At 39.6% G+C, this 23774-nt stretch overlaps 1 protein-coding gene and 1 pseudogene across 4 annotated transcripts in view; both read left to right on the top strand.

Moving 5' to 3' along the window:
- The window catches only part of CHCHD3 (coiled-coil-helix-coiled-coil-helix domain containing 3), a 288748-nt gene that overhangs the window by 47096 nt on the left and 217878 nt on the right, over window positions 1–23774 (top strand). For all 4 annotated transcript variants that reach the window (XM_047850123.1, XM_047850122.1, XM_047850120.1 and 1 more), the window contains exon 3: window positions 19973–20054. In XM_047850123.1, the coding sequence (XP_047706079.1) occupies window positions 19973–20054 (82 nt within the window). The remainder of the gene's footprint in view (window positions 1–19972; window positions 20055–23774) is intronic.
- LOC125160775 (synaptophysin-like protein 1) lies at window positions 17424–18152 on the top strand (annotated as a pseudogene).

Here is a 23774-nt window from a genome sequence, read left to right as displayed (position 1 = left end):
CAGTCTCTCTCTGCCCTTCCCTTGCTCTCTCTCTCTCTCTCTCTCTCTCTCTAAATAAATAAATAAATAAATAAATAAATAAATAAATAAACTAAAAAACCAAACAAAAAAAACAAAAAAAGAAAAATCCATATTACTATCAGTGCATTATTTGCGACTATCATTGGTCATATGGACCATAAAGTAGCTAGGTTTCCCATGTTTTTCTTGTTTCAGAGTGAATATTTAATTTAGTCTAAAGCAGTGGTGGTCAGGGATGAGGCAGTACTGTTTCCAGGTGGGCATTTTAGGCATTTGTAAGGGAATCCTGGTGTTCAGTGGTGTGGGCAAGGATCTAGATGTCTTGCAAGGCCTGGGATAGTTCTGTACCTTGAAGAATTGTCCTGTGCCCTCAATTTTCTGGATGACTCATCAGAAATTTATGCAGTTGAAAACCTGCCTACTCAGCCCAGAACTTGTTTAACATACAAGCAGAAAGTCTGTTTTGCATGGCTTTAAGATATACTGAATTTTCTAAGAATGCAGCTGCTGTGTAACAATGGTTATATCTATTGCATTTGTGGTGATTTAATATATAAGCTCAAGATTCAGACTATTTTGTTAAGTCTTTTATTTATTTATTTTGAGAGAGAGAGAGAGCGAGAGCAGGGGAGGAGCAAGAGCAGGAGAGAGAGATTCCCAAGCGGGCTCTGTGCTGACAGCTTGATCTCGTGAACTGTGAGATCGTGACCTGGTTGAAATCAAGAATCGGATGCTTGGGGCGCCTGGGTGGCGCAGTCGGTTAAGCGTCCGACTTCAGCCAGGTCACGATCTCGCGGTCTGTGAGTTCGAGCCCCGCGTCAGGCTCTGGGCTGATGGCTCAGAGCCTGGAGCCTGTTTCCGATTCTGTGTCTCCCTCTCTCTCTCTGCCCTTCCCCCGTTCATGCTCTGTTTCTCTCTGTCCCAAAAAATAAATAAACGTTGAAAAAAAAAATTAAAAAAAAAAAAAAGAATCGGATGCTTAACCGACTGAGCCACCCAGATGCATCTTCTAGTGTGGTTTGGTTTGAGCATTGACTTAGCGAAAGGTCATTATTTTATTATAAAGTAGTGTCTTTTTATTCTTTTATAAATATAACACGTAGGGTATTATATTGATTACAACTTTTTTTGTGTCAGATTATCATTTATTTTCAGGATAGTAAAGGGACCATTACAAAATGTTTGCTAAAAGAAAGTAGCATTGTTTCTGATAGGGAGAAAAACACTGGTTTGAAGGAAGCACCTGTTTTCATTACTATCTTGGATAGCCCCAGGTATTCCAAAGGGTTTACATCCTGAAACCTGGTGTTAAGCTAACAAAAATGACACGCTACTGAATGAGAAGAAAGGGTTCTACTGCCTTTCTCCGTATAGCACTGGTATTGAGGAAGTTTGTGGATCATTAGGAATATAATCATAATAAATGTTTTTACTATTCTGTTCGGCCTAACTTTACTGTGGGCAATTTATTTTACTTCTCGAAAAAAGGTTAAGTGCATTCTTGGATTTAAATTAAAGACAGGACAAGGGCTTTGGTCTTGAATTCCCTGTGCACGGTCTTGTGTTTTAAAGGTGGTGCAATCAGCCTTGATCTGCTGATGTGCAGCTTCTGCAATGCCTCAGAATATTATTTTTGCTTTACTAGAGATTATGACTACATTGAAATTCTTTTTTTCTGAATGATAAGTGGAAATTTGTTACTTTAGATGAAGGAAAAAAATAAACAGGGCTATTGATACAATTTTACTTCAAAAAAAGAGGCCGATCTAATTATCACAATGTGAATTAAATAAAAAAAAGCTCAGGATATTGCACTATAGCTTAATGAAAAATATAATACCAGTGTGTATTATGCTGTCTCACAGTTTTAATATATTTGAAGTACCATAAATAAAATATGAATTAAGCATGGGTGTTAAACCTGACTTGCTTTTTCAAAAACTTCCCAGAAGAGGCCATTGTTCTGTAGTGGTTAGCTAGTGTTAAATACGTCCTTTTTGGCATCTCACACTTAATGGGCTATAAATGAAGTCACTGAAGCCCAAAGGTCTATCTGTGATCCTCTTCTGTTTCTACTGTCTAATAGCGGGCCAGTGTCTAGAAATAGGACTCTGTAGTTTTCTTCCTTCTCAAAAGGGCCATAATTGGGTCAAAATTTTTATTTTCATTCAAAAGAAGAAAAGTCTTCAGATTGGGGTCAGTTGACATTTCCCAGAGCTATAGAAAGTTAGGTGAATTAGAAGGTAGAATTTATTTTCAGACTTTTGAGACTTCTGCTTTTCTTGGGGTTTGATTTCATGCAAAGATAAATTAGAAAGTAATGTTGGTCACAGTTTAAAGAACTAAATATCCTATTTAGTAATTAATTTATTTGTGTATTATTTAATCATTTCTTTTATTAGTGATTAATGAATTTTTGGATAAAATACAGTCTTTATTGCCAAAAAGCACACACTTGTTCATAACAGTAGGAAGAGGGAAGATTGATTTATGACTCTAAGTGTCAGAGTGGTATTTGACTTTGTATTTACCAAAGCAAATTATTTAGGGAAGGACATTAGTCTTGGTTAAAGCTTTTTAGCACATGAAGTGGGCTTGTCCACTCTGTTTCACTGTTATAAATATACTTTAAAAATTGTGCTGTGAACGTTGCAACAGGGTGGTAATGAGAAAAGTGGACTGGAAGATCATATATAAATTTTAGTTGGTCTTCATTATGATACATTAAACAATCAGATCCTTATGAGTAATGTGTACATTGTATTCTCCAAATTACTTCTGAGAAACAACAAGCAGCATTCATCAGTCTTTTAACAATTTACAGATTATTCATTATGGCTGCCCTTCAAACATGCACAGATTGCCACTTTTTGTGAAAATCGTCTTTTATTTGTAAAATTTCTATCTCGTTCTTGTTTTATTCCTAAGCTTTTGAAGAGAGGCCTGCACCTGCTGCCCACCATTGCTCTCTTCCCACTGATTCCCGATGCCGACACAATCTGAATTCCGTGCACTCCACGGAATGATAGGTAATTGTTAGCCATGCTTCCAGATCTTCCTCCAGTGCTCACGGTAGACTGTAATTCACTGAACCTGGACTGGCCGTGGAGTCTTTCTACACACAGCACTCCAAGCGGCTGCTGCCAGTTGATTGAAATTGGCGCATGAGATGAAGTCTCTTCCTCTTTTGTGCACATGGTATCTTGGTTCATTTCTTCCTTTCCATTCCATTTCTTCTTTGTCTCTAACGGTGTTCCTCTTTTATTCCCCTCCTTCCTCTGATGTATTTTTAAGGCCTGTTCCTTAGTCTTCTACTTTTTTCTCTCTACACAGTTTTTTCCAGAATTCACTGAGCTCAGATCTGTAATTGTCATTCCCAAATCAGCATTTCTAGCCAAGTTGCAAATCAAATCTGAATTCCATGTGGTGATTCTACCATTACTTTCAAATGAATTTGTCTGAAATGGAACTCATTATCTTTCTTGCCCAAACAGCTTCTCCTTAATTGACCATCATGGGTATTAGTTTTCTGGCATCTGGTTGCACCTTTGACTTCTTTCTTTCTTCTCTCAGTTACAGAGGATCAGTTTTTTCCACAAAAGTTCTTGTATCTTCCAGCACATCTATCCTGAGTTCAGGTCTTCATCACCTCCTGCCCCCCTCCCACCCCCCCCACCCCCAAATTTGAGGGACCATCAGGATCACCTGGAGGGCTTGTTAACACACGGATTGCTGGGCCCCACCCCCAGGGTTTTGTGATTTATAGGTCTGGGGTGGGGCTGAAATATTGGCATCTCTATCTGGTGCTGCTGCTGCTTGGGAGGGGAAAGAATTGGGGATGAGGGCATGAAGCTATACTCTGAGAACTACTTATTGCCTTATGATTTTCCCATCCTGTTTATCTGCAAACCTTTGCCAGAATAAACTCCCTGTCACACTCTGTTTCGTTGCGTTATTCCCCTGTTTTAACAACTGTTCATGGTGCCCTGTTTCTTAACATTTCGTAACATTTCTTATCCAAACTTCTGCTTGGTTTCCAAGCCTCCTCACAATCAAACATAATTTACCTTCTATTTTTTCTTCTTACAAATAAGCTTTATCGCGTTTCCTTTCCATCTCTAGTGTAGGTACTTGCTCCTGTCCCACCTGCTTCACGAACGTGGGACTCCACGAAGCACTCCATGACTACAGCCAACCTTGGTATGGTTCCTTAATATTAAATCTCAGTAGCACAATTTTACTAACTTAGACTATAATCTATAATAGTAGGGATCATATGCCTTCATCTCTTCTAAGGCCTAGCATAGGATTAAGTCAATGAGAATTTTTTTTTTAAAAGATTTTTTTTCATGTTTATTTACTTTTGAGAGAGAGAGACAGAGACAGAGAGAGACAGAGCACAAGCAGGGGAGGGGCAGAGAGAGAGGGAGACAGAATCCGAAGCAGGCTCCAGGCTCTGAGCTGTCAGCACAGAGCCCGATGTGGGGCTCAAACCCATGGACCGTGAGATCATGACCTGAGCTGAAGTCAGACCCCCAACCGACTGAGCCACCCAGGCGTGCCTAGTCAATGAGAATTTACTACTTAATGAATTGATTGATTCCCCTAGTTTGTGTTATTCCTACAGGTTGCTTGATTTGGAAGAAAATAATTAAACAAAAATAAGTTCATATGGTTAGCCATAGAATGGAATACTGAGGTTAAATATTGAAACTGAAATCCCCAGCAGCACAGGAAGCTTCCTCTCCTTTATAAGTAATATAGAGTGTCAGTAGTGGTGACTCCAGATTTCTGTAAAGGAGCGTCCAGGAGCAGAAACCTGGTGCTGGTGGCAGTGCTGTGGGGAAGTGAGGGGGAAGGGTGGGGAGCTTGTCTTGAATTTCTTTTTTTGAGTGCAGGTACACTTTTTACTTACATTGTATGTGATTTTACAGTGTGTCTGTTTCTTCTTCTTCTTTTTTTAATGTTTGTTTACTTTTGAGAGGGAGAGAGAGATCATGAGCAGAGGAGGGGCAGAGAGAGAGGGAGAGAGAGAGAATCCCAAGCAGGCTCTGTACTGTCAGCACAGAGCCCCATGTGGGGCTCGATCTCATGAACTGATTTTGAGCAAAATCTACAAAAACTAATTGTGGCAAAGCCTGGACTAAACGGGAACCCCCTTCATTTCCAGTTTGGCCCTCTTTGCATTTCACAGGACTCCCTGGAGAAATGTTTGAGTATGTCCATGCTCAGGACTACCAAAGTGAAATGGAAGCAGGTTTGGGAAGTTTGGGTACTTTATTTGGGGCTGGAGATTTAATGCTGTTTCATTTATAGTTTTATCCCCATGATAAAACACATCCATTTCTGAAACAGAAAAAAATTAAGCTATGCATCAAAAAGCAATACCCAGAGGTAATTATTATTTTTTAATTTAAATTATAGATCTTATTTTCCTTGAGGCTCTGTGAGGTCTTGCAACTATCATTCAGGATATTAAGACATGAAATACTAGATCTATCTGATTCTCAATACTGGTTTTATGAATTATCTACTTAAAAATGTGGAAACTGTAGACTATGACTGATGAGCTTGTCTGTTGCTATACAGCTTCTGTGGCCTGATGTGTGTTTTCCCATAGAAAGGAACATGGAGCTGGTTTCCGTGAGTGCTGATTGTGAAGTGAACAATAAAGTGGACATTATTTGCATATCATCCATTCAAATTAGAAATTCACAAAGGTATATATAAATCCTGATGGAGCAGTAATACTACGAAAGAAGCCATTAACTTGGTGCTCCTGACGTTTAGGCTGCCAAACTCTTTGTAGCACTGTGCTTTCTCATTCAGTATTTGTGGTTGTAAATGTGCATTAGAGATTTTTCATTCTAACATTGTCATTAACTTTAACATATAGGTAGCCTCAGTTACTCCGCCAGGTACTTCGACAACATGTTTTTGAAGGCAGTCTTAAAGTACATTATCCTGGTCGGCGGCAAGATGGCGGCTTAGGAGGACGCTGGGCTCACCGCACGTCCTGCTGATCACTTAGATTCCATCTACATCTGCCTAAATAACCCAGAAAATCGCCAGAGGATTAGCAGAACGGAGTCGCCGGAGCCAAACGCAGACGAGAGGCCCAGGGAAGAGGGTAGGAAGGGCGGCGAGGCGGTGCGCGCTCCACGGACTGGCGGGAGGGAGCCGGGGCGGAGGGGCGGCTCGCCGGCCAAGCACAGCCACCGAATCTGGCTTGCAAAAGCGGAGGGGCCTGACGGACTGTGTTCCCACAACAAGCGCGACTTAGCGTCTGGGAGGTCATAAGTTAACAGCTCTGCTCGGAAAGCGGGAAGGCTGGAGGACAAAGGGAGGGAGAGCTGCTGAGCCCCCTGACAACAGAGCTCAGTTTGGTGGGGAACAAAGGCGCTCGCCAGCGCCATCTCCCCCGCCCATCCCCCAGCCGAAATCCCAAAGGGAACTGGTTCCTGCCAGGGAACTTGCTCGCTCCGCGCAAACACCCAACTCTGCGCTTCTGCGGAGCCAAACCTCCGGCAGCGGATCTGACTCCCTCCCGCTGCCACAGGGCCCCTCCTGAAGTGGATCACCTAAGGAGAAGCGATCTAAGCCTGCCCCTCCTGCCCCCGAGCACCTTGCCTACCCACCCCAGCTAATACGCCAGATCCCCAGCATCACAAGCCTGGCACGGTGCAAGTAGCCCAGACGAGCCACACCACCCCACAGTGAATCCCGCCCCTAGGAGAGGGGAAGAGAAGGCACACACCAGTCTGACTGTGGCCCCAGTGGTGGGCTGGGGGCAGACATCCGGTCTGACTGCGGCCCCGCCCACCAACTCCAGTTATACACCACAGCACAGGGGAAGTGCCCTGCAGGTCCTCACCACGCCAGGGACTATCTAAAATGACCAAGCGGAAGAATTCCCCTCAGAAGAATCTCCAGGAAATAACAACAGCTAATGAGCTGATCAAAAAGGACTTAAATAACATAACAGAAAGTGAATTTAGAATAATAGTCATAAAATTAATCGCTGGGCTTGAAAACAGTATACAGGACAGCAGAGAATCTCTTGCTACAGAGATCAAGGGACTAAGGAACAGTCACGAGGAGCTGAAAAACGCTTTAAACGAAATGCATAACAAAATGGAAACCACCACAGCTCGGCTTGAAGAGGCAGAGGAGAGAATAGGTGAACTAGAAGATAAAGTTATGGAAAAAGAGGAAGCGGAGAAAAAGAGAGATAAAAAAATACAGGAGTATGAGGGGAAAATTAGAGAATTAAGTGATACACTAAAAAGAAATAATATACGCATAATTGGTATCCCAGAGGAGGAAGAGAGAGGGAAAGGTGCTGAAGGGGTACTTGAAGAAATAATAGCTGAGAACTTCCCTGAACTGGGGAAGGAAAAAGGCATTGAAATCCAAGAGGCACAGAGAACTCCCTTCAGACGTAACTTGAATCGATCTTCTGCACGACATATCATAGTGAAACTGGCAAAATACAAGGATAAAGAGAAAATTCTGAAAGCAGCAAGGGGTAAACGTGCCCTCACATATAAAGGGAGACCTATAAGACTCGTGACTGATCTCTCTTTTGAAACTTGGCAGGCCAGAAAGAATTGGCACGAGATTTTCAGGGTGCTAGACAGAAAAAATATGCAGCCGAGAATCCTTTATCCAGCAAGTCTGTCATTTAGAATAGAAGGAGAGATAAAGGTCTTCCCAAACAAACAAAAACTGAAGGAATTTGTCACCACTAAACCAGCCCTACAAGAGATCCTAAGGGGGACCCTGTGAGACAAAGTCCCAGAGACATCACTATAAGCATAAAACATACAGACATCACAATGACTCTAAACCCGTATCTTTCTATAATAACACTGAATGTAAATGGACTAAATGCGCCAACCAAAAGACATAGGTTATCAGAATGGATAAAAAAACAAGACCCATCTATTTGCTGTCTACAAGAGACTCATTTTAGACCTGAGGACACCTTTAGATTGAGAGTGAGGGGATGGAGAACTATTTATCATGCGACTGGAAGCCAAAAGAAAGCTGGAGTAGCCATACTTATATCAGACAAACTAGACTTTAAATTAAAGGCTGTAACAAGAGATGAAGAAGGACATTATATAATAGTTACAGGGTCTATCCATCAGGAAGAGCTAACAATTATAAATGTCTATGCACCGAATACCGGAGCCCCCAAATATATAAAACAATTACTCATAAACATAAGCAACCTTATTGATAAGAATGTGGTAATTGCAGGGGACTTTAATACACCACTTACAGAAATAGATAGATCATCTAGACACACGGTCAATAAAGAAACAAGGGCCCTGAATGAGACATTGGATCAGATGGACTTGACAGATATATTTAGAACTCTGCATCCCAAAGCAACAGAATATACTTTCTTCTCGAGTGCACATGGAACATTCTCCAAGATAGATCATATACTGGGTCACAAAACAGCCCATCATAAGTTTACAAGAATTGAAATTATACCATGCTTACTTTCAGACCACAATGCTATGAAGCTTGAAATCAACCACAGAAAAAAGTCTGGAAAACCTCCAAAAGCATGGAGGTTAAAGAACACCCTACTAACGAATGAGTGGGTCAACCAGGCAATTAGAGAAGAAATTAAAAAATATATGGAAACAAATGAAAATGAAAATACAACAATCCAAACGCTTTGGGACGCAGCAAAGGCAGTCCTGAGAGGAAAATACATTGCAATCCAGGCCTATCTCAAGAAACAAGAAAAATCCCAAATACAAAATCTAACAGCACACCTAAAGGAACTAGAAGCAGAACAGCAAAGGCAGCCTAAGCCCAGCAGAAGAAGAGAAATAATAAAGATCAGGGCAGAAATAAACAATATAGAAACTAAAAAAACTGTAGAGCAGATCAACGAAACCAAGAGTTGGTTTTTTGAAAAAATAAACAAAATTGACAAACCTCTAGCCAGGCTTCTCAAAAAGAAAAGGGAGATGACCCAAATAGATAAAATCATGAATGAAAATGGAATTATTACAACCAATCCCTCAGAGATACAAACAATTATCAGGGAATACTATGAAAAATTATATGCCAACAAACTGGACAACCTGGAAGAAATGGACAAATTCCTGAACAACCACACTCTTCCAAAACTCAATCAGGAGGAAATAGAAAGCTTGAACAGACCCATAACCAGCGAAGAAATTGAATCGGTTATCAAAAATCTCCCAACAAATAAGAGTCCAGGACCAGATGGCTTCCCAGGGGAGTTCTACCAGACGTTTAAAGCAGAGATAATACCTATCCTTCTCAAGCTATTCCAAGAAATAGAAAGGGAAGGAAAACTTCCAGACTCATTCTATGAAGCCAGTATTACTTTGATTCCTAAACCAGACAGAGACCCAGTAAAAAAAGAGAACTACAGGCCAATATCCCTGATGAATATGGATGAAAAAATTCTCAATAAGGTACTAGCAAATCGAATTCAACGGCATATAAAAAGAATTATTCACCATGATCAAGTGGGATTCATTCCTGGGATGCAGGGCTGGTTCAACATTCGCAAATCAATCAACGTGATACATCACATTAACAAAAAAAAAGAGAAGAACCATATGATCCTGTCAATCGATGCAGAAAAGGCCTTCGACAAAATCCAGCACCCTTTCTTAATAAAAACCCTTGAGAAAGTCGGGATAGAAGGAACATACTTAAAGATCATAAAAGCCATTTATGAAAAGCCCACAGCTAACATCATCCTCAACGGGGAAAAACTGAGAGCTTTTTCCCTGAGATCAGGAACACGACAAGGATGCCCACTCTCACCGCTGCTGTTTAACATAGTGCTGGAAGTTCTAGCATCAGCAATCAGACAACAAAAGGAAATCAAAGGCATCAAAATTGGCAAAGATGAAGTCAAGCTTTCGCTTTTTGCAGATGACATGATATTATACATGGAAAATCCGATAGACTCCACCAAAAGTCTGCTAGAACTGATACAGGAATTCAGCAAAGTTGCAGGATACAAAATCAATGTACAGAAATCAGTTGCATTCTTATACACTAACAATGAAGCAACAGAAAGACAAATAAAGAAACTGATCCCATTCACAATTGCACCAAGAAGCATAAAATACCTAGGAATAAATCTAACCAAAGATGTAAAGGATCTGTATGCTGAAAATTATAGAAAGCTTATGAAGGAAATTGAAGAAGATTTAAAGAAATGGAAAGACATTCCCTGCTCATGGATTGGAAAAATAAATATTGTCAAAATGTCAATACTACCCAAAGCTATCTACACATTCAATGCAATCCCAATCAAAATTGCACCAGCATTCTTCTCGAAACTAGAACAAGCAATCCTAAAATTCATATGGAACCACAAAAGGCCCCGAATAGCCAAAGGAATTTTGAAGAAGAAACCAAAGCAGGAGGCATCACAATCCCAGACTTTAGCCTCTACTACAAAGCTGTCATCATCAAGACAGCATGGTATTGGCACCAAAACAGACACATAGACCAATGGAATAGAATAGAAACCCCAGAACTAGACCCACAAACGTATGGCCAACTCATCTTTGACAAAGCAGGAAAGAACATCCAATGGAAAAAAGACAGCCTCTTTAACAAATGGTGCTGGGAGAACTGGACAGCAACATGCAGAAGGTTGAAACTAGACCACTTTCTCACACCATTCACAAAAATAAACTCAAAATGGGTAAAGGACCTAAATGTGAGACAGGAAACCATCAAAACCTTAGAGGAGAAAGCAGGAAAAGACCTCTCTGACCTCAGCCGTAGCAATCTCTTACTCGACACATCCCCAAAGGCAAGGGAATTAAAAGCAAAAGTGAATTACTGGGACCTTATGAAGATAAAAAGCTTCTGCACAGCCAAGGAAACAACCAACAAAACTAAAAGGCAACCAACGGAATGGGAAAAGATATTCGCAAATGACATATCGGACAAAGGGCTAGTATCCAAAATCTATAAAGAGCTCACCAAACTCCACACCCGAAAAACAAATAACCCAGTGAAGAAATGGGCAGAAAACATGAATAGACACTTCTCTAAAGAAGACATCCGGATGGCCAACAGGCACATGAAAAGATGTTCAGCGTCGCTCCTTATCAGGGAAATACAAATCAAAACCACACTCAGGTATCACCTCACGCCAGTCAGAGTGGCCAAAATGAACAAATCAGGAGACTATAGATGCTGGAGAGGATGTGGAGAAACGGGAACCCTCTTGCACTGTTGGTGGGAATGCAAATTGGTGCAGCCGCTCTGGAAAGCAGTGTGGAGGTTCCTCAGAAAATTAAAAATAGACCTACCCTATGACCCAGCAATAGCACTGCTAGGAATTTATCCAAGGGATACAGGAGCACTGATGCATAGGGGCACTTGTACCCCAATGTTCATAGCAGCACTCTCAACAATAGCCAAATTATGGAAAGAGCCTAAATGTCCATCAACTGATGAATGGATAAAGAAATTGTGGTTTATATACACAATGGAATATTACGTGGCAATGAGAAAAAATGAAATATGGCCTTTCGTAGCAACGTGGATGGAACTGGAGAGTGTGATGCTAAGTGAAATAAGCCATACAGAGAAAGACAGATACCATATGGTTTCACTCTTATGTGGATCCTGAGAAACTTCACAGGAACCCATGGGGGAGGGGAAGGAAAAAAAAAAAAAAAAAAGAGGTTAGAATGGGAGAGAGCCAAAGCATAAGAGACTTAAAAACTGAGAACAAACTGAGGGTTGATGGGGGGTGGGAGGGAGGAGAGGGTGGGTGATGGGTATTGAGGAGGGCACCTTTTGGGATGAGCACTGGGTGTTGTATGGAAACCAATTTGTCAATAAATTTCATAAAAAAAAAAAAAAAATAAATAAAGTACATTATCCTTGGGTGATAGTTAACATAACTGTCAGCTGAACATCATACTTAGTATACGTGTGCGCGCGCGCGCGTGTGTTTAAATCCGGTTTGTCTGCCAAGTAAATGGTGCTACAGAAGGATAATGACAACTGTTACATGTTTCTTTCTAACCTCAGAGATTTATCCTTGTCATCTTTTGACTCTTCTCCCAATCAAACCCTGTACTTTTTATAAGGAGTGGGACAGGATTTATTCTGCAACCCATGCTGTGAGCCATTTAGTTCTAATGTACTGTGTGCTGTATTTCATTCATCGCATGGATGCTTTCATTATTATATTTAAAACAATCGGTGCTCTTTTTTGTTTATTAATGAATTTGTTGAAATTATAAGATTAATGGATATTTCTCCAGAGCTGAAAATTTAATTTGGTTATGTCTTCTGGTGTAAGCTGTGGCTCAACTATCTCAATCCTGGCAGAGTTTCATTGTTTCTGTAAAATCTGCTTGTGTTATGCGAATATATACATTTATTTCCTTCTGTCAGTAGATCTTCATAGTTTCTTTTCAGTGTTTTTAAACCAGCATATGAAAATAATAGGCTTTGTAAAATCGGACATGACATGTGTGTGCAGATGGTAAAACTGGAAAGAGAAATAGAGGAAAGAAAGAGTCCCGAAGGACCTGACATTTTGCCAGGAGGCAAGCCATCATTTTCATTAAGTAACTTCTAGAGATTGTTTAAGAAATATGGTAACTGGGGAGGGAATTATAGTGTAAGGATGTTGCAAAGAAGATGAAGGGAAAAGGAAAGTCACAGGCGGAAAACGTTACAGGGGACATTGATACGTCCCTTGAGGTTCAGGGAATCCATGTAAATCTTGAATCATAGTAGTAGTTTCAAGTTTTTGTGTTTTCATAGATGTGTGAGGCATTCATAAAATTCTTCCATCTTTTGGAGTCATTTCTGTTTTCCACTCAAGGAACTGTCTTGAGTATAGTGAGTCTCTCTCTTCACCCCTTCCTTCCCGGTCTCCTAGTTTAACCAGTTTCTGAAAACAGGATTTAGACACAAGTCATATCACATAGAAGCAAGTGAGGCATAATGAATTTATGCTACACTTCCTCTGAGTATTAAGACCATGGTATTCTATTCCTAAGGACACTAGGATCTAGAACAAGGTAGGAATCTTGGAGTTTCTTATTTGATACTGAACCCAAATGAGAAACTTAGATTCTCAGAATTTCTTTAGACTTTAAATTCTCAGGGGTGCCTGGGTGGCTCATCTGGTTAAGCGTCTGACTCTTGATTTTGACTCAGGTCATGATCTCATGGTTTGTGAGAATCAAGCCCCACATTGGGCTCTGCGCTGAGTGTGGAGCCTGCTTGGGATTCTCTGTCTTCTCTCTCTCTGCCCCTCCCTGCAACCCCTCAAAATAAATAAATAAGATTTAAGACAAAAAGAATTTAAATTCTTAGAAATTTAGAATGTGGCCAAGAGGAGTCAAAGATTGCTAGGCAGTCAGGAAAGAATTAGTGGACTAATGAAAACGTGTGTTTAGAATGTTGTTTACTCAAAACAAGTACAGATTTGTTAGGAATTGTGAGCAGCTTTCAACCATACAAGTATTTATTATTTTCTTTTTCTTTTTTTTAATTTAAAGTCTTAAAAAATTTTTTTTAACATTTTTATTTATTTTTGAGAGAGAGAGAGAGACAGAGCATGAGTGGGGGAGGGACAGAGAGAGAGAGAGAGAGAGAGAGAGAGAGAGGGAGACACAGAATCCGAAGCAGGCTCCAGGCTCCGAGCTCTGAGCTGTCAGCTCAGAGCCTGACGTGGGGCTCGAACCCACAAACTGTGAGATCATGACCTGAGCTGAAGTCAGATGCTCAACTAACTGAGCCACCCAGGCGCCCCTATTATTTTCAATAATAGTTTTAAATAAAGGATTTAGGGCCAGATTTGCTATATCCAAGCCATTGCAATACTTGACTTTTTCTCACATGTTCTTTGGTCAGTGTTGTATCATCTATAACTAATTGAGAAAATGCCAGTATTTGTGTTCATTAAGACACAATTTGCCACTGAGGAAGACATTAACATGTTTTTTGAGAAGATTTTTAAAAGCAAAGCATTCAAGTATGTGAAGAAAATACCCTTTTGTCTTAACACATTTTAAAAGGAAAGTGTCGTATGTATGTAAAAGCTGTGGAACCATACTTACTGAGCTTGAAATAGGTTTGCAGATTTCCATGGCAAATCTGATTTATATGGCTTGAGCATTTCTCTTTTTCACTTTTTCTCATTTCACAAACTTTTCCCGTCCCTAAAGATCTGCTTGGAAACTCACTGTGCTAATAGGCAAGGTTGGCCTTTCTTGTGCTTCTCTTAAAGTAGTCCATCCTGAAACTCTGACCTTTTAATTTAATAACAGTTTTATTTGAGAAAACGTTCAGATCCTGAGAGCTGAAAAGAGTGTTTTCAGAAAGGCCATTTTAAATAGTGGTCTCCAAATGGTATATCTTTTTCCCTTCTGTGCTTTGGACCAGACCCATCAGAAGAAATATATTGTTGCTTTCTGTATTCTATTGATTTAAAAACAAATAACATGAAACTTAGATTTGCTCAAAACCCATTACTACACTGGTTTATTTTCCTGCCTGGCTTAGATTTGCTATTTTAGATTTTAAACTCTTTATGCTAGGTCATGTTTTATCTTTTGTTATTTTAAATTCTCACTTGTAGCTAAGGTAATTACTTTTTCAGCTGTGACCTTGGATGTGAGACCCAACATTGCATTTTGTTGTCTTTTATTTTTTTTTTTAAGAACTGGCTGGGGCATTAGAAAGACAGCTGTGCGTTGGTGTCTTTACTGACCATAAGTGATGTCAGCTAGTTGGTCCCTTGGGCATGTCTTCTTCAGTGACCTCTAGGAGATCCTGGCCCTTTGCATTGCTGGTAATTTCTCACTCCCACCTCTTTCCCTTGTGGCCTGCCTGGATGACGTCACCAGTTACCTCCATCTCTTTCTCACCTCACCCCTGGCAGGTGATGGGGTTGACCTGATAGGCAGGATAGTATAGAGAAAGAGGACAAGCCTTGAGGCTACATTTCTTTCTCTGCAATCTCTTCTGCATGGCTGCCTTCCCAGCCACCCAGCTTGTTGCCATTTGGTAATGGAGTCCTTACTGTTCCAGTTTAGGTTTATCACACGATTGTAAGAAGCTCTCTGCAGACTTTGGCTTTTCCCGTGGTAGGAAGCCCCTATATGTAAGAGGCATAAAGCACACTGTGGAAGATATGGAGACTTACGAAATGGATCCCATTGCTGTATCCTCAGACCTGGGATGCTGAGGTCTCACTGAAGCTTAGTTTTAATTGGTTGAATGAAATTCAGTTGAATTGCGGTTGAGAATTTGATTGCATTTTGCCTGAGAGAAACGTTGCTGTGGTAATTTGAAAAAATCCAGGGGAAGCGGTGTGACTACACATCAGCCTGTGTGTGGATTCTAAACTGGTATGTGAAACTTAAGGGTATAGTTTGGGCAGCACTAATCGGATTAAATACTTGTTTCAATTTTTGCTACTAATTAGAGCTACCAGCTGTGAACAACTTGAAACAATGTAGTGTGATGTTGTTTTGCTTGTTTATGAGAAGTAGCTGACAATGTGAAAATCATCGCCTTGTGGAGTGCATAGGCTAGAACTTCATAGACAGACAGTTGACACCCGTGTAACCCAGCGGGTCCTGTTTTTGGTTGAGGAAGTCGAACCTCGGGTAGGTTATTTGACTGATACAAAGTCTAGCTAATGGAAAAACAGGGACTATTCTGTTTAGACTCTTCGTTGACCTATTATTGTCTAATTTCTCTTGTTGGTGTTTGTATTGTTTAAAACCTTTAATACCAAAAGAATTTCAAGATTTGCCTGAATATAGACAGAATTCTCTGTTCTAGTTCTTCTCTTGATTTTATGTGACCTTTTCAAAGCCTAGACTTGTATCTTTCTCATCTTATGGACGGTGAAGGAGGAGAGAAGCCAAAGGGCAGCATAGTATATAGTTCAAAGGGACCCTGGAGAACATCCATTTGAGAACAACCTTTTGAAGGAAACCGTCCAGAGAGGCTGGTAACTTCCCCTAGGTCCTCCAGATTGTTGATGGCCAAGCTGGGATTAGACTCAACTAGTGTTTACCCTTTCCCTAATTCGTTGTCCATTCTTCTTTTTTTGTATTATATTCTTTTTTCTTTGTAAGGCTTTATTGAGATGGATATACATTTTATTTATACATTCATCAGTGGATAGGCATTTAGGTTGTTTTCACTTTTGGGATATTGTCAATAATACTGCCGTAAATTTCTTCATGTTCTCAGCAACACTTGTTAATGTTTGTCTTTTTGATTATACTGTGTTTGAATTGGTGTATCATTGTTTTGATTTGCCTTTCCCTGATGATGAATGCCCTTCAGTCACGTTTCATATGCTTATTGGCCATTTGTATGATCTGTTTTAGAGAAATGCCTATTTCTATCTCTTGCCCATTTTTAATTTTGTTGTCTTTTTGTTTGTGTATTCTGGATACAAGTCTCTTATCAGCTATATGATTTGTCAGTATTTTTTCTCATTCTGTCAGTTGTCTTTTCACCTTCTTGATGATGTCCTCTGATGCTCTTGTTGTTTCCTGATAATCTACAACTTAGAGAACACAGGGGCGCCTGGGTGGCTCAGTCAGTTAAGCGTCTGACTTCGGCTCAGGTCATGATCTCATGGCTCCTTGGTTCAAGCCCCATATCGGGCTCTGTGCTGACCGCTCAGATTCTGTATCTCCCTTTCTCTCTGACTCTCCCCTGCTCACACTCTTATCTCCCTTTCAAAAAATAAATAAACATTAAAAAATTAAAAAAAAAAAAAGAGAACACATCCTTATGACCTTTCCCATATCTTCTTTGTTATTGTCCAGTGTCAGCTAAATTTTAAAAAGGCTTTCTATGTCCTGTTGTAATTCACTTTTTTGCATATGCGCTGAGGCAAGGTGCTGATAAGCGTGGAGATCATCAAAGTGTTTTTGCACAGGAGAGACGGTCCCACCTCATTTCCCACCTAATAGCCTCTACCATTTGAAATACTTCTTAACTCCTGTAGGTATCCCTAGATTCCCCCCAATTTTTGTGGTGCTTTCTTGGTCATGATTTTGGGTAGTGGATTTCTAGTAAAGAGGAAATGCTCTCTACATATTTCTTATGAAGGCTCTTAAGAAGTATGTCAGATTTGTCTATTTGATTTGCTATCATAGCTGTAAGAATCTTTACAAAACATATCGTACAACATCTTCCAATTGGAAACACCAGATGTTTCAAATCAAGTCACCAGGTATTTAGAAAGCTCCAGCTGTGTTCTCAGCATTTTTTTTTTTTACATCTCTCTCCAATTGTTGGCACTTGACGTGGATGACATAGTTTCCAAAAATACGGCTTTAACATTTTTGCTGTCTCCCCCCTTCCCTCAGAGGATGTCCTCCTTCCAGCTCAACCTCAACCTGCTCAAGGAGCTACTCAGCTTCATCAAGGTCCTCGAGTGGATTGCTTCTATCTTTGCTTTTGCCACCTGTGGGAGGTTTTAAGGGCAAAACAGAAATTCAAGTGACTTGTCCTAAAGTTAATGAAAATAAAACGATTACAGCTGCTTTTTTGCCTATCCATTCAGGTTGAATGAAGCATTCATTATTTGAGGCAATTCCAGATGCAAATGTGTGTGATGTAAATTGGAAAAATTATGTCCTTACTGGAGATTACTCTTCTTCTGCACAATTCTGTGTTACATTTGCAGTCTTTGTCTTCCTGTACTGCTCAGCTGCCCTTCTGCTCTATGTTGGTTATATGAACCTGTGTCGGGATAGTCGAAACCTTCCCATGATTGGCTTCATTGTTACTCTTGTTGCCACTTTTCTGTGGTTGGTGAGCACTTCAGCCTGGGCTAAAGCTCTTACAGATATGAAAGTAGCTACTGGTCACAGTATTGTCAAGGAACTTCAGCCTTGTGACCATCAAGAAGTGACATGTTATTTTGGCTCTGTGACTAGTAGCGGATCCCTAAGTGTGTCTGTGATCTTTGGCTTTCTGAATATGATACTTTGGGGAGGAAATGCATGGTTTGTGTACAAGGAGACCAGTTCACACAATCCATCAAATACGTCTGCTTCCCACCCCAAGGAGGTATTCCACCTCCTTCTGGAATATAATTAAAGGGAGAAATACACTGTATGAAACATGTCTATACTTTGACCTGTTGCCACCATTTTGAGAAGCATTATTTGTTTCTAATAAAAGTGATGGCTTTTTCAATAAATTGGTGGGTTTAAAATTTTGCTGCTTTTTAATATAAAGCCTATGCTTTCCTAGAAATTTAAGATGTAAATGTATTCTCACATGTAAATTTGAAAATTCAGGGGCCTATTATGAGATGATACACATTTTTAGATGACTGGTTATTTCTTTACTAAGTTGTTTGCCTTCCAGAGTTGTTTACACCTTAAGCCTTAACATATGTCTTCACTCAGAAAAGAGTTACATTGTCATATCATAATAGGAGGAAAATCTCTATTTGGAATACACACTACTGTTAAGTTTGTACAGATCATACATTTAAGACCTGTCTTTAAGAAAGCCTTGATTACATAAATCATATTTAGAAAAAACATTTAGTTCAGAATTTGTATCTGAACATTGTTTATATGTTATAAAAAACTTTTAATTGCAAAGACTGGTTGTATGTTTTATTTCTGGTTTTTTAAGTGACCTACAGTACTTAATAGGTGTACTAAAATTGTTTTGGAAATGGGGTTTGGAAATTTCTGATAGATGTATAGTTAAGTTAGGGATTCTGTCGCATGAGGCAGAAGCTTCCATTACGCTGGTCGTTTAATAGACTTGCTATAGAAGTAGAAAGAACATGGTTCAAGTCGAGATTTTGATATGTCTGGGCATTACTCTCAGTGGTATTTGTTGTCCTTTGTTGCTCATGCCACTTAGTGCAGGCTGAGACCTAGTCTCCTTGCAAGCAGAAAAATAAGCCACCTGTTCTTGCAGACCCTTTCATAGGGTTAAAAAATTTAAGATTGCCTTTCACTTTGAAACATTTAACCTTTAGATTCAATGAAGTTACTATTTTGAGTATAGCATTGATATTGTGAAAATAAATGCAATTTGGATTTCATGTTTCTTCATGTTCATTCTTCTTGCACAAGTGGATGATTAAGGAATTATGCATCATAAACAGGAATTTAAGCGAGCTGTATTATGGGTGCACTGTGTTTGTGCACACATTTGGGTATATTCTGAATGCAGGGGTTATTCACATTTTGCTTCCTAATCTTTTTGTCGTACAGGGCCAGATTTCTCATTCTTACCACATGATTGTTTATATGTGAAGCACATCTTGCTGTTGCCTTATTTGTGTTGCTTTTGTTCATGGCAAGACTTGTCAGTATGAGAATGTATATCTTTTATGCAACAAACTTAATAAAGAAGTTAAAAGAAAAATAAAATTTTCATAAATTGTACATGTCCTTTTTCACAAATCATGGAAAAATGGTTGTAAATACAAATGATTTTCTTCCTGTCGTAAGTGGTTCTTTAAAGTGATTAATTATCAAAGTGAGAATGTTTTGATGTCTTCTTCCTCTTCCTCTCTGAAGTCCCTTCCTTCCAGCCTCTCCTCCTCTTCTACGTGATGGTCACACTTTAATGATAGGACATCATCCTAAAGAATTTGTACTTAATGGTTCGGTCCCCACTGGGCAGTAAGCAGCTACTTGAGTTTATTATACGTTTTGGCAGGTGTGGAAGTTTCTAGGTCACCAGGGAACTTTTGATTAAATTACTCCTGAAGTGCATTAATTGGTCTTTTCTACAGTGCTTAGGTAGTTCCAAGGAGATGCTGACCAGCTGGCAGAACTTTGCCCATTAAGATCTAGTCTTCGCTTTGTTTTTCTGGAGTATTGTCTTGCTTTTGTTTTTAAGAAATCATTGATTTTCTCTCCTTCCACTCTATTGATCCTAGTTTCTGATGAAGAATTGAAAAGAAGAGTGGCTGAGGAGCTGGCGTTGGAGCAAGCCAAGAAAGAGTCTGAAAATCAGAAACGGTGAGTTTTGTGATATCTGAGAGAGATTTTGGTGGACTTTTGTCATAATTATGAAATATTTTTGGAGAGGAGTGATTGTAATAAGACTCATATTTGTGTTTGAGCTGCAGAATGTGTTGAACATATGAACGTGGCCATTTTCAGTTTTGGATGGTGCTTGTTCAAACCCTCCCTTACTCTCTTCCCACACTTGATTGTGACAGCTGTATCTCTCGTGTGGTTCTTAGCTGCGTGGTTATTGTACAGTTTCTCGGTATGTGAGAAGTATTTCTTGAGGATTCTCCAGGCATTTCTGAGGCTAGTTTCTCTCAACAAATGGTTTGTGATTGTAAATTGTGTAGTCTACTGTGGGTGTTAAGGTTTACGGTGTTGTAGCTACTAGTGAATGTTACATGTTTTACATAGTGCTCATATTAACGGATAGCACTAATTAGTAATGTGCTCACTTAAAAGAGCTGAGACATTGCAGAAATATATAAGGTTGAAGAATCAAAATCCTCCATAACTCTGTTCTATGGAGATAACCACTCTTGAACATTTTATTCTTTTGTACATCTGTACAATTATTGTCATTGTTACTACTGCTAACAGCTGAAAGAATGTTCACTGAAGTGTTTTTGTAATAGTAGAGAACAGGAAGCAATCCACATGCCCATTATGGGGACAGGATGAATGACTTAGGATACATGCCCACAATGGAGTACTAGACAGTCAAGTAGATCCTCCTGTGCTGATTCAGATAGATGTGGAAAAGCCATAAATTGATAAAAAGCAACGCTCAAGACAGCATATTTTTTTGTGGTAAAAAATACTACTTTTAGGGGCGCCTGGGTGGCGCAGTCGGTTAAGCGTCCGACTTCAGCCAGGTCACGATCTCGCGGTCCGTGAGTTCGAGCCCCGCGTCAGACTCTGGGCTGATGGCTCGGAGCCTGGAGCCTGTTTCCGATTCTGTGTCTCCCTCTGTCTCTGCCCCTCCCCCGTTCATGCTCTGTCTCTCTCTGTCCCAAAAATAAATAAACGTTGAAAAAAAAAATTGAAAAAAAAATACTACTTTTAAAGATTTAAAGTATGTACTTATTCATAAAAATATATGACTACATTTTAATCCAAAATAGAGTCAAGTGTTCCATCTGTGCTCCGTCTGAAGTTTGCATGTAGCACAGTGTATTATACAGTCATGTGAATATCTTTCTACTGTGACTACTAGGCACATGCCTACCACGTGTAGATGCCTAGTATGTATTTGTTCTTATTTTGGACTGCTTAACTATTTTGTTTGAGAGTGCTCAATGTAAAGAATCTTTGAATTGGATTCTAGTCCTCACTGACCACAGGACCTTCAACATATAATTTAACCTCGCCGGGCCTTCAAGATTTTTATCTCTAAACTGAGGAGTTTGAAAAATGTTCCCTAATATTTCTTTCCCTTTGACAGTGTGCCGAGCTACTTCTAATTTACTTGAAATGTATGGAATAGGACATAAGTTTTAAGATTAAGACCACCATTTTCTCAGGAAATAGGGAAGGCTCAGGGCTTAGGGTTTAAAAAAAATCAAGATGTAATTAGTACTGCTAAAAGGGTTTTCTGTGTATTTCAATAGTTTCCTACGCAACACTTTATAATTACTTAATTGGGTTAGGTTGGTGGAGTATATAATTAGAGAGTGGAGTTTAAATATTCAAAAAATTTCAGACCATTTTCATTAAGAAGCAAAGAAAATCGATATGTTATGGTAGAATTTCTTGTCTTTGAAATTTTATTATTTTTAATTGAATTTTATTTTAATAAGGCTTTTTTTTGGTTAGACTCTCATATTTACTTTGCTTATTATATTTCACATAGGACTTTCGTCTTTTCTCCACATATGGTACAGGCTTTCAGTTACAATAACTCTCACTGTGGTGTCTTGTTTTTGTTTTTGTGTGTTTTTTCCCCCCCTTCATTATTCAACTCCCATTTGCTCTGCCTTGGTCTGTGAAAGGGTAAAGGGCAAATGGGATGAGTAAAAGGTACCAGTGAGAGCCAATTTCTTATCTCTTGTGGACTGGGGTTGGCAGCTTTGCTGTAACTGGACAAATGACTATTGATAAAGAATTTATTTTCTGTCACCTTTAAGGAGAGCGGAGGGTAGTACAACCTTTTTATTATTTTTTCTTTACAAAAATATTTTGTCTGAAGCCTTCTTCAGAATGAAAATTTCCAGCTGTCAGATCTCAGCAAAAAGTGTGTGTTCATCTGTATGGTAGTTCTTGGAAGAATCAATAGCTATTTTTTTTTCTTTCTTTTTTCTACTGGAGAAGAAACTTTAGAAGAAGCATTAAGAAAGTTTTATGCATAGTCTTTTAAAAGCAACGTTTTGGAGTCACGAGGCATTTATACATTATTGTATCTGTTGCCTTAATTGAGTAAACCCTGGTAAGCAGTTTCAGAGAATGGTTCCTTGTGCCATTGTCCCGTCACTTGTAATGCTGCTTCATTGTTTTCCCTTGCTGTCCAGATGCACACATAACTGCAGGTAGTTTCCCAAGCACTTAAGGTTGGCACGTAGGTACACGTATGTGTAAGGAATCAAATTTGTGCAAAAAGGACTTTGGAAATCATTTAGATTTTGTTATTTTTCTCTACAGAGTATTTGTTATCCTTGTTTTACCTTCTTATTATGGACATTTTAAAGCACACTGAAAATCACAGATAAGTACAATGAATCCCTAAAGCCCATCACACTGTTCCAACAATTCTGGCTTCATCTATAATCCATTCATGCTGCCTATGTGGCGAATGGTAAGGGAAGCAGTAGTATTTTTTTCTTTTTTAAATTTTTTTCTTAATGTTTCTTTTTGAGAGAGAGAGTGAGAGACAGAGTGCGAGCGGGGGGAGGGGCAGAGAGAGAGAGAGGGAGACACAGGATCTGAAGCAGGCTCCAGACTCTGAGCTGTCAGCACAGAGCCTGACATGGAGCTTGAACTCAGGAACCGCGAGACCATGACCTGAGCCAAAGTTGGACATTCAACCCATTGAGCCACCCAGGTGCCCCACCAGTAACATTTTTAATAAGCTGATGAACTTTGTGGCAGCGAGCTAATCCAAAATGTCTTCCATCAGGCTAGCTTGAAGAAGGACTTTTGTTTCAGTTAGGTTTTTTGGTTGAAAGACTGAAACTGAACTCTGGGTAACTTAGGAAGCGAGGAAATTTTTAGAAGCATATTGGATAGCTCAAGAGAATCAAAAGGAAGATGAGAGAACTACTAGGTAGGGAAGAACTGAGTACTACTGAAACTGTACACAGCAGGGTAGAAGTAATTCTCCCAAAGGAAATCAGGATGAAGGTTTCACAACAAAGGGGAAAGAATGGTGGGCGGCTAAATTTCATTGAATTGAAGATGTCATCGATTTAAGAAGTATTTGATGTACCACTAAGAAAAAAATTGCTGCAAATTATAGCACAGTAGTTTATCTCTTAGAAACTTTATTGAAAGAGCTCATTAAGATTTACTTTGAATTTTTAAAAAACCTATTTGTGTATTCATGAAAAAGGAAAATGTAAGCAAAATAAATAGGTTAAGGTAGTGTTCTCAACTGAGGGAGGTTTTGGTCCCCAGGGGCCATAAGACAATGTCTGGAGACATTTTTGGCTGTCACAGCTTGTCATTATTGCCATCTAGCAGGTGAAGCCAGAGGTGCTGCTAAAAATCCTGTAATGCATAGGGCAACCCCCCCCC

Source organism: Prionailurus viverrinus, chromosome A2 (genome assembly GCF_022837055.1).
Source record: "Prionailurus viverrinus isolate Anna chromosome A2, UM_Priviv_1.0, whole genome shotgun sequence".
NCBI classification, from domain to species: Eukaryota; Metazoa; Chordata; class Mammalia; order Carnivora; family Felidae; genus Prionailurus; species Prionailurus viverrinus.
The sequence above is the reverse complement of the archived record's forward strand: the minus strand, read 5'-3'. Positions and strand labels throughout refer to the sequence as shown.